The 15,582-nt window shown below is 35.1% G+C and overlaps 1 protein-coding gene across 1 annotated transcript; it reads left to right on the top strand.

Moving 5' to 3' along the window:
* Positions 1-1,570: 1,570 nt before the first annotated feature.
* Positions 1,571-7,545, top strand: LOC125844622 (uncharacterized). Its single transcript, XM_049523936.1, has 7 exons — positions 1,571-1,859; positions 1,965-2,111; positions 4,506-4,604; positions 4,888-5,079; positions 5,297-5,416; positions 6,581-6,652; positions 7,120-7,545. The coding sequence occupies exons 1-7, from the start codon at positions 1,587-1,589 to the stop codon at positions 7,342-7,344; spliced, it is 1,128 nt and encodes a 375-aa protein (XP_049379893.1). The 5' UTR covers positions 1,571-1,586; the 3' UTR covers positions 7,345-7,545.
* Positions 7,546-15,582: the final 8,037 nt, after the last annotated feature.

Here is a 15,582-nt window from a genome sequence, read left to right as displayed (position 1 = left end):
AATTCTAGAACCGAAAATCCAAACTTCAAACTTGATTCAATGTTAAAATCGACAACCAAAACTCAGAATAATGGTAACTCGTTCGTAGTTCAAGGTTGGACGAGATACAAACTAAAAAGCGACCTACTTAATTCAAATAAAGTGTTTTAAAAAGAGTCATACTCGAAGTAGGACTGAACTGACGGACCCTTCATGACTGCTTCCACGACCCGTCAAGGGCTTCACGGTTTGTAGAGCCCTTCGTGGTCTTCACTTGGACTCATCCAAAACAGGCTCTTCAATACCTGTACACTGTATCATCACCACGGACACCACCGCGACTCGTGACAATGACCACAGTCCGTGGTCTTCACTTGGTCAATTCATTTTTCAACATTTCCTTGCCCATTCACTAGCTCACCTTCACGACTGGCACCACAGACTGTTATGAGGACCACGGTCCGTGAGGCTGGCCGTGATCTTTACTTGGTCCAACCTAATCTCAACTCCTCCAAGCCTTCATACTGGAAATGCTTCACGACCGGCACCACGATTCGTGATAAGGACCATGACCCGTCTAGGTGCTCATGGTCTTCACTTGATCACCATCATCTTCTGCTTCTTTTTTCATTTTTTCCACACAAGCAAGAATTTGTCTACATATCAACAAACACATCAAAGCATACAAAAGTACACTCAATTCTAGCATTAATCCTTAGTTTTCAAGCATCAAATGTGCCAAGATTTCGCGGCACATCATGGATTGACCCAAAGTTTTTTTTTCCTGAAAAAGAGATAAGAGTGAGGAACACAAAAACAGAAAAACAGAGAAACAAAGGGAGAAACATAAAATAAATTTATGTCTTTTTCGCTGATATTAACAAAACAAAAGTGACATTTAGTTTGTGGAAACAAAACTTTGATTCCTTGAGACTCAAACTTGGACTTGCAACAACCTTTCACAAGACTTCATTATCATTTTGCTGTTATTAATAAGTACACATTCTCGTTTCTGTTATGATAATCTTACAAGAATATTTATAAAACAACTTTAATATGACTTGACTAACTCGTTTGTAAAGTCTCTATTATTGAGATACATGTTAAGGCAAGACCAGTCCACTTGAGTTTTAGATATATTTAATAGAATCGAGAATGAACTTATATTGAAAATTTTAATTTTCCGAAGTCATATCGCAAAACTTTCTAATAAGGACAAAACAGATCATTACAACCAGATAATGTAAATAATTTTCACCTAAATTAATTATTTAACTTTATAATAATTCTTATTTGTTGAATTTCTATTTAGCTTTGTTTATTTGCAGATGATCTTAATTATTTTTGTCGTTTTTGGAATTCAACCTCTGAAATCAATTTCATATATTTTTTTTGCCAGCCTTTGTTGGCCAATTTTATTTCTATTTACAAAAATCCATTATCATGCTTTCATTTTGAGGACCAATTTTACTTTGCTTGGCTTTTTTTTTTTTTTTTTTACAATGTATTAGAAATTATTAGTAAAATATTTTTTATGCAACTATTGTAAAGAAAAGAAATGTACTTTACTACTTAGCATAGATTCTTTAAACAAAAGGGTTTAAGAAATGTTTTCAGTTCTTACGAGAACACTACTCCAAAACCCTAAACTCTTCACCTTCAACTTCCTTAAACACCAAAATCCTCTCGCATTCTCTCTAATGGCTACTGCGAATTCTTCGTCTTTCTCACCTGTATCTTCCCCTTCAAACCATGTTTCCCCAAAGCGAGTAGGTACTCACCATGGTAGCTTCCACTGTGATGAAGCTCTTGGGTGCTTCATGATTCGTCTTACAAACAAGTACTACAATGCTCAGATTGTGCGTACTCGTGATACCCAGGTAAGATTGAGTTGCATTTTGTGGTATTGGGGTATGTGGGGATGTATGGTTTGGAAGGTTTTTAAGTAGGTGAGGTGTTTGATGAAATGCTTGAATGAATGAAAGGTATTGGAAACGCTTGATGCTGTGCTTGATGTTGGTGGAGTTTATGATCCTAGTCGAGACCGTTATGATCATCACCAAAAAGGGTTTGAAGAAGTCTTTGGACATGGATTTACTACTAAGCTTAGCAGTGCAGGTCTTGTTTACAAGGTAACGTCTCTCTGTTTGGAATTTCTAAGGCGTTTATCTAGTTTTTGAATATTGTTACGTGGTCTTTTTTTCGCATTTTAAGAAAAATTGAGGTTTGTAATATTTAATCCAATATTTCCTTTTGATTATAAAAGGATTAGTAAAATTGGTATGGACAATCAAATTTTGGAAATTTCACAGAATTTGGGGATGGAGGAGTACTCCCTGGTGGATAACTAGATTTGATAGATTTTAACATTCTTTTAGAATTCTCTTGGCATTCTTACAATGAACTTATAGGATATATAATGGTTGTGTGATCAAAGGCATGTCCTATATGCCAGGTATTGGAAGTAGACTTGAGAATAGGTTTGATAGACTGATGGCAAGGTCCTTTTTTGTGTTTATTTCTTCCTGTATTGAACCAATGCAAGGGTAGAGAGATAAGGAGTCCCTTCACTGACACCCAATAGAATGAGAGAAGGGAAAAAGTATATTTGTTGTGTTACATCTGTATTAGAGGTGAGCAGCAACATACTCTAATCAGAAAAAGAGTTGGATGACACATAACTTTATCAAACAATGAGGTGGGTAACAAATTAATTGAACATCAAGCTTGCTATGCATTGCGCTGAATCAATTATTCCCTCCGTCTCATTTTATGTGACACCATTTGGCTTGGCACGGTAATTAAGAAAAAATGGAAGACTTTTGAAACTTGTGGTCTAAAACAATCCTTAGTTATTTGTGTAGTTGAAAATCATTTCATTAAGGGTAAAAGGAGTATTTTAAAGCTAAATTGTTTCTAATTATAGTATGGTGACATTCTTTTTGGGACGGACGAAAAAGGAAAGGGTGCCACATTAAATAGGCGGAGGGAATATTATATTGGTAAGTGGAATTGCCTCAATTCCTGTACCTAACTATAGGGTTGGTTTTCATTTCCATGCAACACTCATGGACTAAGGTCTTCACTCTGGCATGGATTGCAATTATGAAGCATATTGCGGATTCGCAAGGTAGATATCTGGGAGTTAAGGGAGACTGGGGTAAACAAAGTACATGACATATTTTGCATCCTCAAGCACACTTATTTTTGGATGACTGTGGTGGCCGTGCTTGCTTTCGCACAACTTGACTAATTCCACGAGTACCTGCCACCTCCCACTAGCAACAAGTACCAGCATACACTTTCTTTTTAAGGAACTTGTTTGCTGAGTAGGAGCTAAGTGTTTTAATTGTTGGTTCTTTTGCTAACTCTTACGAAATTCTTGAGTGGAAACATGTAGGCAGATTACTCATCCATCCACAAAAAAGCGTAGTTGGATTACTCATTTTGATCCTAAAACAGAAGGATTTTGCTATGTATATCACATCTCTTTCATGGGAGTAGAGAAAACAAGTAAGCTTAGGTAAGAGTCTGTTCTTCAAAATACTAGGCCCTTATGCAGCAGATAATCTGTATCTTTCTCCAAGAAGTATTTCTGTCCACGATTAATGATTTTGTGAAGAACATCATTAGTCTAGAAAATTTACTTGGCCTTCATTTCAATCTAGTTATTTATCCGAGAGACAGAAGAGTGTAGATCTTTTTGCTAGGAATGTTTACCCTAGTGTACTTGAGCTGATGGGCTTGCTATGTTGTATGCTCAGTATGTTACTTGGATAGTAGATTTAGATTTGTTTGTTACGAATTCTGTAAGTGACTAGCCATCTTTCATACCTATTCATATGTTCAGATGACATATGCTTTAGTTTTTAATTTTCCTCGAGCTCTTAAAATTTAGTTTTTGTCAGATTAATGATTGGCTGGATATACTTTATATCCTTTTAACTTATTTGAATTATAGATTCTGATGGAAGATGTTTTCGTAATTTCTTTTCCTTGAGCTCTTAAAAGGTTTTTGTAGATTGATAAATGGCTGGATATTAAGTTGCCAGTTCAACATAAAAAAATGGCTGGATATATATTTTAAATCCTTAGAGCTTGGATTGTTGATTTGTTCTCTTCATTGCAAATCATGTAAGTGACTAGCCACCCTTCATACCAATTGGTATATTCCGAAGGGAAATGCTTTAGTTATTTCATTTCCTTGAGCTTTTAACAAAAAATTGTCAGATTGGTGATTGGCTAGATATATTTTAGATCCTTTGAATGTACAACAATTATTCTGTAGTGAGCTTAAATTCAACAGATGTTGCATCCTAGTCACGACTTGATTTACTCTGCGGATGCATTATCTATCTCATTTCCTTGAGTTTTTAAGAAAATATGTCAGATTGATGGTTGGTTAGATATATGTTATATCCAAGCTGGTCCGATTTGGCTGGAAAATCACTTAGATCTAGTTTATGTTTGTTAAGTTCATATATACAGTTTAATTTCTATTTACTTGCCCTTTTCATGTTTCTTAGCATTTTGGAAAGGAGATCATTGCAAAGGAGCTCCAAGTTGATGAAGAACACCCGGACGTGCATAAGTTGTTTCTAGCTGTTTACAAGAGCTTCATGGAGGTGAGGATTGAGTCTGAGAAATTATAGTTACTTCATCAAAAAAAAGAGAAATTATAGTTTTTTCTTGGATTCTTTTCATTTTCAGCTAACTGATGTTTCAACTGAATCTATGTTGTGATTGGATTCAATTTTTCTTTAGTAGTTGATACTATTACAAATATTTTTCAAGTTTTACTTATTAAATTCTCGCATCCGGGAGCTGATTTCATGTGATATAATTTAAGGATCAAGCTAACACGTCTCCAATATTAGTAAGCCTAATATTCTTGCTTACTGCGTACAGGCAATTGATGCAATCGATAATGGAATCAATCAGTACGATACAGACCAGCCACCAAGATATGTAAACAATACCCACTTGTCCTCTCGAGTTGGAAGATTTAACTTGGACTGGACTGAACCTGATCAGTCTTCTGAAAGGGAGAATGAAGCTTTCCAACGTGCAATGGATTTAGCTGGCAGTGAGTTCTTGGATGTAAGACTTTCTCAAAAGAGCTAAAAAGTTCTCTCTTACTGTTGTCTTTGGCTAGTAATATGGTTTGTTCTCAGATTGTGCTCTTTTTGGCACCTGACGGTCTTCGGTCATTTGAACTAAACATTTTTCAGCTTGATTTTATTCTGGATGACAGGTTTTAAAATAAGCCTATGGTTCACTTTCTTTTACCTGAGTTAACATGCTTGTTTATACACAGAGTGTCCGCTATTATGCAAGATCATGGTTACCAGCTCGTTCAATCGTATTGGAGTGTGTTTCTGCAAGACACAAGATTGATCCTAGTGGAGAGATTGTAGTTTGGTCTACATTTTGTCCAGTAAGTATTGAATACTTGGCCTGAAGCCTTTTTGCATCAGGCAGTGTGTGCACCATTACAAATTTACAATTGTCTTGCTTATAAACCAAAAGTTTTTGACTTCTGTGGCTTAATGTAAGTGAAGATTAGGAACTACATATTAGCCTTTTTTTTTTCCTAATAAGAAAAACCTGTTCATCACCGAGACATGGGAATTTTTTTTTTTAAAAAACCCGTTTATCAATTTCCTTTCATAGTCACTTGTATGCCAGAAAAAGTGGAGTTGCTTTATGTTTACTCGAATCTGTTAACATTAGGTACTTTCTGAAAATAACAGAGATCCTCCTGCATATTTTTTAGTTGTAGACATTATAATTCATTGCTAGGAAGAACCCTCTACTAGGTATTTCCTTCCCCTAGTATTTATTGTATATCATATTCACATATAAACCAGGAATACATCACAGATCTTGTGAAGAACCCAAGTCATGGTATTCAGTGGTAGTATGAGAGAGCCGAGAGGATAAGGATAGTGTGGATGGGATGGGATGGGATGGTGAAGTTGTTATTGGTGAAATCATATTACATGGTGTTAGCCAGAGAGGGGAATAGGATGGGAAGTGTGGAATTAGATGTTGTGGAAGCATAGCACCAAAGAGTAGTTTTCTTCACTTGGTATGCCATGAGGGATGCTATATTGACTGCGAATAATCCAAGGAAGAGAATGGTAGGGAGCTAATATTCTGTGTAGAGAGTGGGGAAGACACTGAAGTGATCATATCCTATTGCACTGCAAAATCACTATGCAGTTGCAGAATCTTGCATGTTCATCATCCGATCTTGCTGGCAATATCAAGGACTGTAGGGGAGACAATCATGAGTTGTAGGCCACATAGATTGATAAAGAAAGAAACATTTGAACTGTTTGGAATGAAGAAATGGGAAGTTATTCCAGAGTAACGAGATCCCACAAGTGATATAGAAAGGTTCCCGTGTTTCATGTATTTTTAGGTGTAAAAGATGTTCCATGTATGATAGGGTTGATTAGCCATCCACTCACTTTCTACTCACATGGTGTATATAATTGATGAAATTCTTCAATTCGTAAAGAAAACGAAATATATTATTCACTGCTAGTGTGATTCCTTGCGGAGAATACTTATTCTTGACTTTTCTGTCTAACAGTGGAAGCTTCATTTGTTTGAGCTGGAAGGAGAGATGAAGATGGATCCACCCATCAAATATGTTTTATATGAGGTGCCTGAGTCCTTTGCTGTTTCAATTTTTTTTTTCATTTGATGTGCCACATTTTGCTTTTGTCTAATGCTTTTTTTAAAATTCTTCGTTTTTGGGCCTCTTTTATGCGAGGAGTGGAAAAATAAGGAGCATGATTGGTAATAGTGTGGGGGTTGTCTTTTAGGTCACTTTTGGAAACTTAAATCACCCGTGAATACTTTCTGGTTGTATCAGTTGGTTAGACCGAATAAGTGGGCTTTTGGATTAATTTAGTCTCTCAAGATCTGCCTTATTGTTAAATTTCAATGTCATAAATCAAAAAATGCCCAGGAATAATGTTGCTACACTTTCCAGTGTTTATTGTCTTGGAAGAGAGTAGATAGCAACCCCACTTCTTCTCAAGACATGCACTGTTTCCCTGAATGAATTAAGTCTGTTAATATTTTACTAGGAAAACATAAAAGTGACATTGACTTCATGATGCGTAGGATGATAGGAGCAAAGGTTGGCGAGTGCAAGCGGTGGCTGTAGCTCCTGACAGATTTGAGAGCAGGAAAGCACTTCCATCTCAGTGGCGAGGTTTAAGAGACGATGAACTATCTAAGGAAACAGGAATACCTGGTTGTGTTTTTGTCCATATGAGTGGGTTTATTGGAGGAAATCAAACTTATGAAGGAGCACTCGCAATGGCAAAAGCTGCTTTGAAGCTCTAGGCACAGAAATGATTTTATAAGCTGTTTTCAGAAATTGAATCATCTCTTTGTGATTTATCATTATCGCTGTTCATGGCTTCAGGTTGTCATTTAAATAGCACACTGGCGTTGAATTTTCTAAAGGTTGTCAAAAAAACAATACAAGACCAGCCATACAGTTTTTACATATTCTGAAGGTATCTTTTACTTTTACAGCCTATTGTTATGTTTGCAGTTGCAGTAAAGAGAATAGATTTCATTGTTGTTCTGGAGCTTTTGTTTTGGTATTTTTGGCTTCTACAAGTTGGTCACAAAATCAGTTGTGCAGTTTGGGTCTAGTGATGATTCCAGAAATTCTGTAATTATGCATCATTTTCGTTCCAAGGAAAATGTTTTACGGAAGGGGTAGCAATATTTCTGTTCCATTGGTCTTACAGACTTAATTTGGTACATGAGATGTATAGTCTGAGTTTCCAAACATGGTGAGTTTAGGCTCTTAGTAACATTGTCACAGACCCACAAAGGACTCTCTTATTTATCATCATGTCTTAAGCAATTTTGGTTCATGTTGTCTTTTCTGCTTGGTTTGAAAAATGTGGATTTTAATAGAAGTAGGAAATAGAATTTTGGTTGAGGTGAGACACTTTTACTCTTGAATGCCTACTGTGTGTTGGTTAAGCTCTATTTTTTTTATTTTTTTTAAGTTTGGAGTTGGAATTGAAGTTGTGTTTGGTCATATCACTCAATATATAAGAATTAGTAAAATCACTGAACTTGGATTAATTTACGACAAACATATAATTAAATTTGTTCTGAAAGAATAATATTTCAAATAGGAAGTCACATAATGTCATAAAATTAGATTGGATCTATGAGTGGAGAGATATACTTTGATAAGTGATGCATTTCTTTGCAAAATATACTGGATGATTCCTTTGAAATTATGACAATTTCTAGAGTACTAATAAAGAACAAGACATGCGCATACCCTCTTAGCACAAAGCAAAAAAATGGCGAGTATAATAATGTGATAAATAAAATATTTGTCTAATAAAAGAATCCTTGATTCATTAAAGTTTTCAACTTCACCAATTGTTTTGTATTAAACTTGTTTAATCTTGATCTGATTCATAGTCTATGGACTATGAGAGATCAAATTTGGTGCATTGCACCCATATATGAAAACCCAAGAACTTTTTTATTTCATTCTATTCCGTACTATTTTATTTTGAGATATGTGAGAGATCGTTGAAAAAAATAATTTAATATCTCAGAAAGAAATTATCTCCTATTCTTTTTTGAGTATTTCGAAAATCTGAGTAAAGTCTTTGTAATAAAAAAATTGGCATTACTCTTGAGTCTTGACTAAGTTTAATGACTAATTTTATTGACATTGAAATATATTCTTTATTGCATAAATTACCTAAATCTCATAGGGTTAAGGATTGATTACATTATTTCTCTACTTTTTTTCAAATTACAAAAATCTCTTAAAATTTATGAATTTCGGATACATCACTAGACTTCCGGATACATTAGCAGACATCCGGATACATAGGTGAGGAATGTATACGAGAGGGGATGGATGTATCAAAGAGGGGATAGGACATTCAGATACATCACTGGACTTCCAGATACATCAACAGACATTCGGATACATAGGTGACGGATGTATCCGAGAGGGGAGGGATGTATCTGAGAGGGAGCTAGGGATGTATCAACGAGAGAAGAGTGATGTATTCGAGAGGAGATTTTTGTCATTTTTTTTAAATAGTAGAGAATTTTAGAAATTATGGTAAAATAAGATGTGTATTTAGATAATTTTTCTTTTTTTTTTATTACCATTACCATTAACCTCTTTTATTATCCCATTAATTTCCTTTGATCAGCACAACAATAAATTTCCTTCGATTACCACAACTATAAAATTCTCTATAAATTTCCAATATTTATAGGATTATAGATTAAATTATCCTTGTATGGTCTGGCTCAAAATTAAATCAGTTGTCTTAATCTGAGGTTTTTATCATTTTTGGCTGTTAGTGCCACCACTAAGTTTACTATTTTTATTGAAGAGATATATATCCTCCTTATATGGGATGCAGTGTAGAAAAAAACATACAACATCACTTAAATATGCGGTTTTTTGTTGCCATCGAAATGTTCCAATATAATTTTATCTCCATTTAGTGATTCACAGAATCACACATATATATGCCGTTTTGATAATGCTACGACCACGGGTAGAGCTAGGTGGGAGTTTGTGCCTTCGTAGGTTCGAACGAACCCAATAACTTTTCGTAAATCCTATATTTGTACTAGAAAATTCGATAAATATATATGTATATTAACTCATGAACCCCTAATTGCTAAACAAAACCATGAGAGAGAAACTTGAGCAATCAAAGCTACACCCTCTTCCACGGTTGACTATGGACAATTGACATGTAATGATTTCTACTTAACTAAGCTAGTTCGGGTGGTAAGGCTCTTTCCCTTTTTCCCAAAGGATTAGGCTTCTCCGGAGCGCTGGCCCTAGCGATTACATGGTTTCTTCAATTCTGAATTTCTGAATCATCAAACATGATGGCTCCTTCGGGGGCCTCTGGCACAGGATCAGGTGAGGGCGCTAGAGGAAGTCACTTCCGCTGGACTTCAGAATTTGCAGATTTATTTGGAAGTAGTTCTCCTGCTAATTTCAAAGCCGGTCTCAACCAAGCGGCCTCGGACTCTCCCAACCCTAATGACTGATTGACATCTTAATGATAGGGAAGGGGTCGTGAAAATGCTTTCCATGATACAACTGAATCACATGCGATAGAAAATAAAATATTTACAGATTCTAATGATTTTATCATTTGGCATGAATGATTAAAGCCATTTTGATTTTAATATGATTTCATTGAGAATTTACATGGCATACTTTGAAGAATCAACAAGAAATTCAATCAAAGAAATTCTCTTGTGTTGTTTGCTCTCAAGGAAAGTTGTTTTATTAAACCATCATCCGCTAATATTGGAATTGAATCTCATGCATTTCTAGAATGCATACATGGTGATATATGTGAGTCAATTTACCCTTTATGATGTTGGGTATTTGCCCTGAGTTTCTTACCATAAATAGGCTTTCTTTTTCCTAAAAAGAAAACATAAAGTCTCCATATTTTGCTAGTCCTTTTCTTGTAGGAAAAAAATTAGGACTATAAATAGAGGCTCGTTCCTTCTAACTTAATCAACATGCACAATATAGTCCTAGGGGCTTTGAGAGTTTTGGTTAGGGGGGAGAATTTGTGGGATATAAGGGATGCGTTATCACTTGTATGAACCTCCTTGTATTATGAGTGAATTGGTTGAAGTTATTTCTCTCTATATTTTGTACTCTCATATTTATATAGTGAATTGCTCATTTCCTCCTGTAGATGAAGATCGATTGACCGAACCACGTTAAATCTTTGTGTCTTATGGTATATTTCTCGTTTGTCTTCTTACAAATAGTCTTTCGAGAATTGCTTTGTTAGCTTCCGCATGACACCTGATTATTTTTTGTCCTAACATGTGGTATTAGAGTCAGGTTCAATGATGGAGCCAGGTTCAATGGTTCGATAATCGATGGTTGAACCAGGTTAAAAACAGATGTTCATCTTGGCGGTCTAGTTTTAGCCACAACTTATTTGACAGTAGTAAAGATTTTCATTAGAGAAATTTTTCCAGAGAAGTTCTCTGTGTCGAGACATAGATTTGATAAAGGAGATTTTGGAGAGGAGATGCAAACTGTTGAAGATTATGTGAAGAAGATGGATCAAATTAATTATGTCAAAAATTCAGGCTAAGGGGGAGATTTGCTGTGTATTTGTCATGAGTTTCTTACCATAGATAGACTTTCATTTTCCGAAAAGGAAAACATAAAGTCTCCATAATTGGCTAGTCCTTTTCTTGTAGGAAAAAGTTAGGACTCTATAAATAGAGATGTGTTCCTTATAACTTAATCAACATCTGCAATGTAGTCCTAGGGGCTTTGAGAGTTTTGGTTAGGGGAGAGAATTTGTGGGACACAAGTGATACGTTATCACTTGTGTGAACCTCCTTGTATTCCGAGTGAATTATTTGAGGTTATTTCTCTCTATATTTTATACTCTCATATTTATTTATTGGATTGCTCGTCTCCTTTGTGGACATAGATCAATTGATCAAACCACGTTTAATCTTTGTGTCTTTTGATATATTTCTCGTTTGTCTTCTTACTGGTGGTCTTTCAAGGTTTGCTTTGCTAGCTTACACATGACGCTCAATCTTGATGGACACATCTGCAAGATGGTTACGTGCATGCTTATTAACAACTCACAATATGACTTTTGTAAGATTGTTATTTCTATCTCATTCATATCCTTGAACAAATCAATATATAAGCAAAAGATTAAAAATATAATTTATTTATAAAATATTACAAATCAACTACCATATGCATTTAATTATCTTTCAAGAATTACTAAATTTTCAAGAATTATCAAATCTTATATCCAGCTGCAAATTCTCCTGTTCGAATTGATGTTTTGATGGACAAATTATTAAGGCAAATAAGTCTAGGTTACATCTAAAATATGATAGGCCAACTGATTTCGAAGGATAAAAATTCTCGAAAAGAAAAGAAACAAATGATCAAGATGATCATAGGTTGGAGGCAATTGTTCAAGAAAAGTTATGAGCCATAACAAGTAATGAGACAAAATTGAATGATTTTTGAAACACAAAATAAATTCGAGTGACAATGGACACCAAGTACCCAAAATTGAGTGACTTTTTAAAAGACAACAACGCTGATCGACTACGAAGGCCAGTTACCCAACATTGAGTGACCATCCAAGCTTATAAGTTAAAACGCTACTTGTTACTCTTCCTTAATGCTTGTTTTGTAGAATAAAATATTTATGGACAAATGAGGCAGATAGAAAAACAAAAATTCATATATATAACTAATTTGGTAGTATATTTACAAAAAGTAGCAACAGAAAGAGATAAAATGTGTATTCCTCTCAGCAAGCTTAAGTAGAGACTTTAGCTGCCATATACAGGAAAAGACCTCTCAACTTGTTTGAGAAAATATTTAGAATTGTTCGCATTTGAAGATGAAGATGAAGATGAAGATGAAGATGAAGGTGAAGAACTCTTAAGAAAAAGTAACTCGCTTTTGCTTGCTTCTCTTTCCTCCTCATTGATGGTATCTAGCATCTTAGAAGCACGGTGTCTCATGACATTTATAAACTGTGGTGGTGCTACCTCTGTAACAAACCTAGCAATACGAGCATTTGCCATCGAACTATACAAGTAGTGTTAGAGGATAGTTAAGGTGGATTGTATGCCTTAAACAACACAAATGAGATGAGATTTATAGGGGTGTTTGGTAACTGGATTATCCATCTATGGTCTGGCTTAAATTGAGTAACTCGTCTTAATCGAAACATTAATCATTTTTATCTGTTAGTGTTGCTACTTTCTTTTAGTATTAATTGCACAAACAAAGATGTCTTTCTCCCATTGCGGTCATCTTATTGAAGAGATCATACATATCCTCCTATATGGGGCCGCAGAATGCAATGTGTAGAAAAAAACAACATAAATTAAATATCCGGTTTTTGTTGCCATAAATTTTTTCAATTTAGAACTTTACCTGGAACTGAATGCCACATGCCCTTTTTCTGCATTTCATATTGTACAGTCAGTCGAATGGAGGGTCAAGAAGACTGCCTTGAAGGATCATTCCTAAAATTTGGGCGTCTTGCGCTGTACGTCTATGCCTTTTATCGCAACATATTCCCTTCGGGACATGCAGAGTATATATAGGATGCCATTCACCATTAGATACTGAAAATAAAAAAGATTTTGTCAACCAACTTGCTTAAGTTAAAGGCTGTAACTATAACAACTTTTCCTTGAAAGGAGTAAGAGCTTAAGCAATATAGACCATTGTTCAAGATGAATCCAGTAGCTAAGTGTCACGATCCAAAGTACACCCTAGGAGTAACATGACGTATAGAACTCCGAGAGGCTCTACACAAGCTACTTAGCATACATCATACCAAATAATAGAATTAAAGATTTCAAAGAACCGTCTTATATCAATAATAATTTTGATGAAAGCGAAAGTCTACATAAGTCTCAATAAGTCATCTACTACACCAATAGAAGTGATTGAGACGTAACCCATGTATCACATACAAAGTCTGAAAACTAAAACACATAAAGTGGTATAAGTGTCTCAGTCCTCGGAACATGAGGACTCACCAAATCTTCAAAAGCTCAAAAGGATCAACTAGCCATGGATATGAGAGGTAGGAGTGTTAGACCCTACATTAGTGAAACAATGTAGGCACAAGTATGCATTAGTACATGAAATATGTACTAAGTATGATAGCAATGCATAAAGAGTTATGAAATCATGTTAAAAAGGACCTTAGGTAACATGCAATGACCAAGCTAAATCATAAGATAAAGAGTTAAGAAACATATGTCAAAATCATGGTCAATTTTGTTAAACATCTTTAAAATACTAGTGAGATACTTTAGAAAGTAACCTTAGTTCATTATTGTGGGAAGTGTACCGTATAGTCGACATAGACCATGTGAGCTATAACATGGAATTCGGTGTCTATCCCACATCGAAAAGAGAAATCCTTACTTGCCAAGGTAAGAACCATACATTTGAGCTAAAGTGGATCTACTAGCTAATGTCTATCTAAGACAAACCTATGGTGGCACATAGTTATGAGATAGGGAGATTGCTACTAGAAACCCGGCCTTTACTAACAGGAGAGCTTCCTTCTCAATATCCTCTAGGTGCTAAGTATAAATCCCATGGAATATTCATTAATCATATTCATCTTATTATCCATGAAAAGATACAATTAAGCAACCAATCCAAGCTAGAATTCATTTAGAGTAACTCCTAAATCTTGATTCAACTTAGGTGAGAAAATCTTTTAACCCTTATGAATCCTTTTTGTGAGAAAACCTTTCACAACAACTACAACATTGATACTTTACTCTCAAGTATCCTCAAATCATTTACATCAATTTCATCAAAGAACATGTATATCTTCATAAATTCATCTTCCATAGTTCATAAACTTAATCATGTGTTCATAGTCTAAAATTCATGGATCATGCATGTGTTCATATGAATGCGATTCAAAAATATGTAACTACTTCAATTCATGTATAAATAGATAGACATATATAATTGGAAAGAACTCATGAAGATTGAAGAAAACTCTAACTTGAATTCATGAGAACCTATCTTTACAAAATTGGGAGATTTTAGGAATCCTATGGAGGAAAGGACTCCATAGGTGAATACTAACGTATCTTGGAATTCAAAGCCCAATTACTATGGTGAATTTTAGGTCTTGGTGCTTGAAACCCTAGATTGCTCTTCCTTGAGTTGAGGGAATTTGAAAGGGATGAACTTGGAGGGAATTTAGGAGTTCAGGGGAATGATTTAGAATGGGTAGTTTTAGGGCCTAAAATACTTATATAGGGCTTAGGATTTGGACCAAAACGACCTAGTTTAGACATTAATCAATTAGGGAAAAGACTCAAAAGCCCCTTAAAATTAACTTCGAACCCTTAACGGTTTGAACCTATGGTCCCGTAGGTCTTTCTACGGACCGTCTTGGTCAACCGTAGAAATGATCAGAGACCCTAAATTTTGACCAACTTTTGACAGATATAGTCTACAACTCGTAGGTCCATCTATGAACCGTAGAAACCAACCTTTGGCCTTAAAATTTCACTAAGTCTGGGAGCTACCTACGAGACCTATCTACGACTCGTAGATAAATTGACGGAACCGTAAAGGAAGTATTGGGACTTGATTTTCGAAATTTATTTTCCCCCTTTCTACGGATACCATCTACGACCAGTAGAAGCTTTTACGGTTCGTAGATGGGATCCGTAGACACAGTGTGCAACCCAAAAATCCTCCTTTTTTTTCCAATTCAGTGTTACACTAAGCAAAACCAATATATCCACTAATAAAACTTAATTTAATATGGGCAGATTTATTGATAGTTTCAAAAGAGAGAGGCCAGTAAGCACAGATGTAAAGTAAAAAGGCCAAAAATAAATGAAAATTGTGAAAAATTTGGTTAATGAACTATATTTTTATGATCCCCTTTCTCTTATCTTCTTCCCCATTATCTTTTTAATCAAGAAAATCCTCTTATGCATCAACTGGCTGTTACAGTACATGTCTACAAATATTTG

Source organism: Solanum stenotomum, chromosome 11 (assembly GCF_019186545.1).
Source record: "Solanum stenotomum isolate F172 chromosome 11, ASM1918654v1, whole genome shotgun sequence".
Lineage (NCBI taxonomy): Eukaryota > Viridiplantae > Streptophyta > Magnoliopsida > Solanales > Solanaceae > Solanum > Solanum stenotomum.
This window is presented reverse-complemented; position numbering and strand designations above follow the sequence as displayed.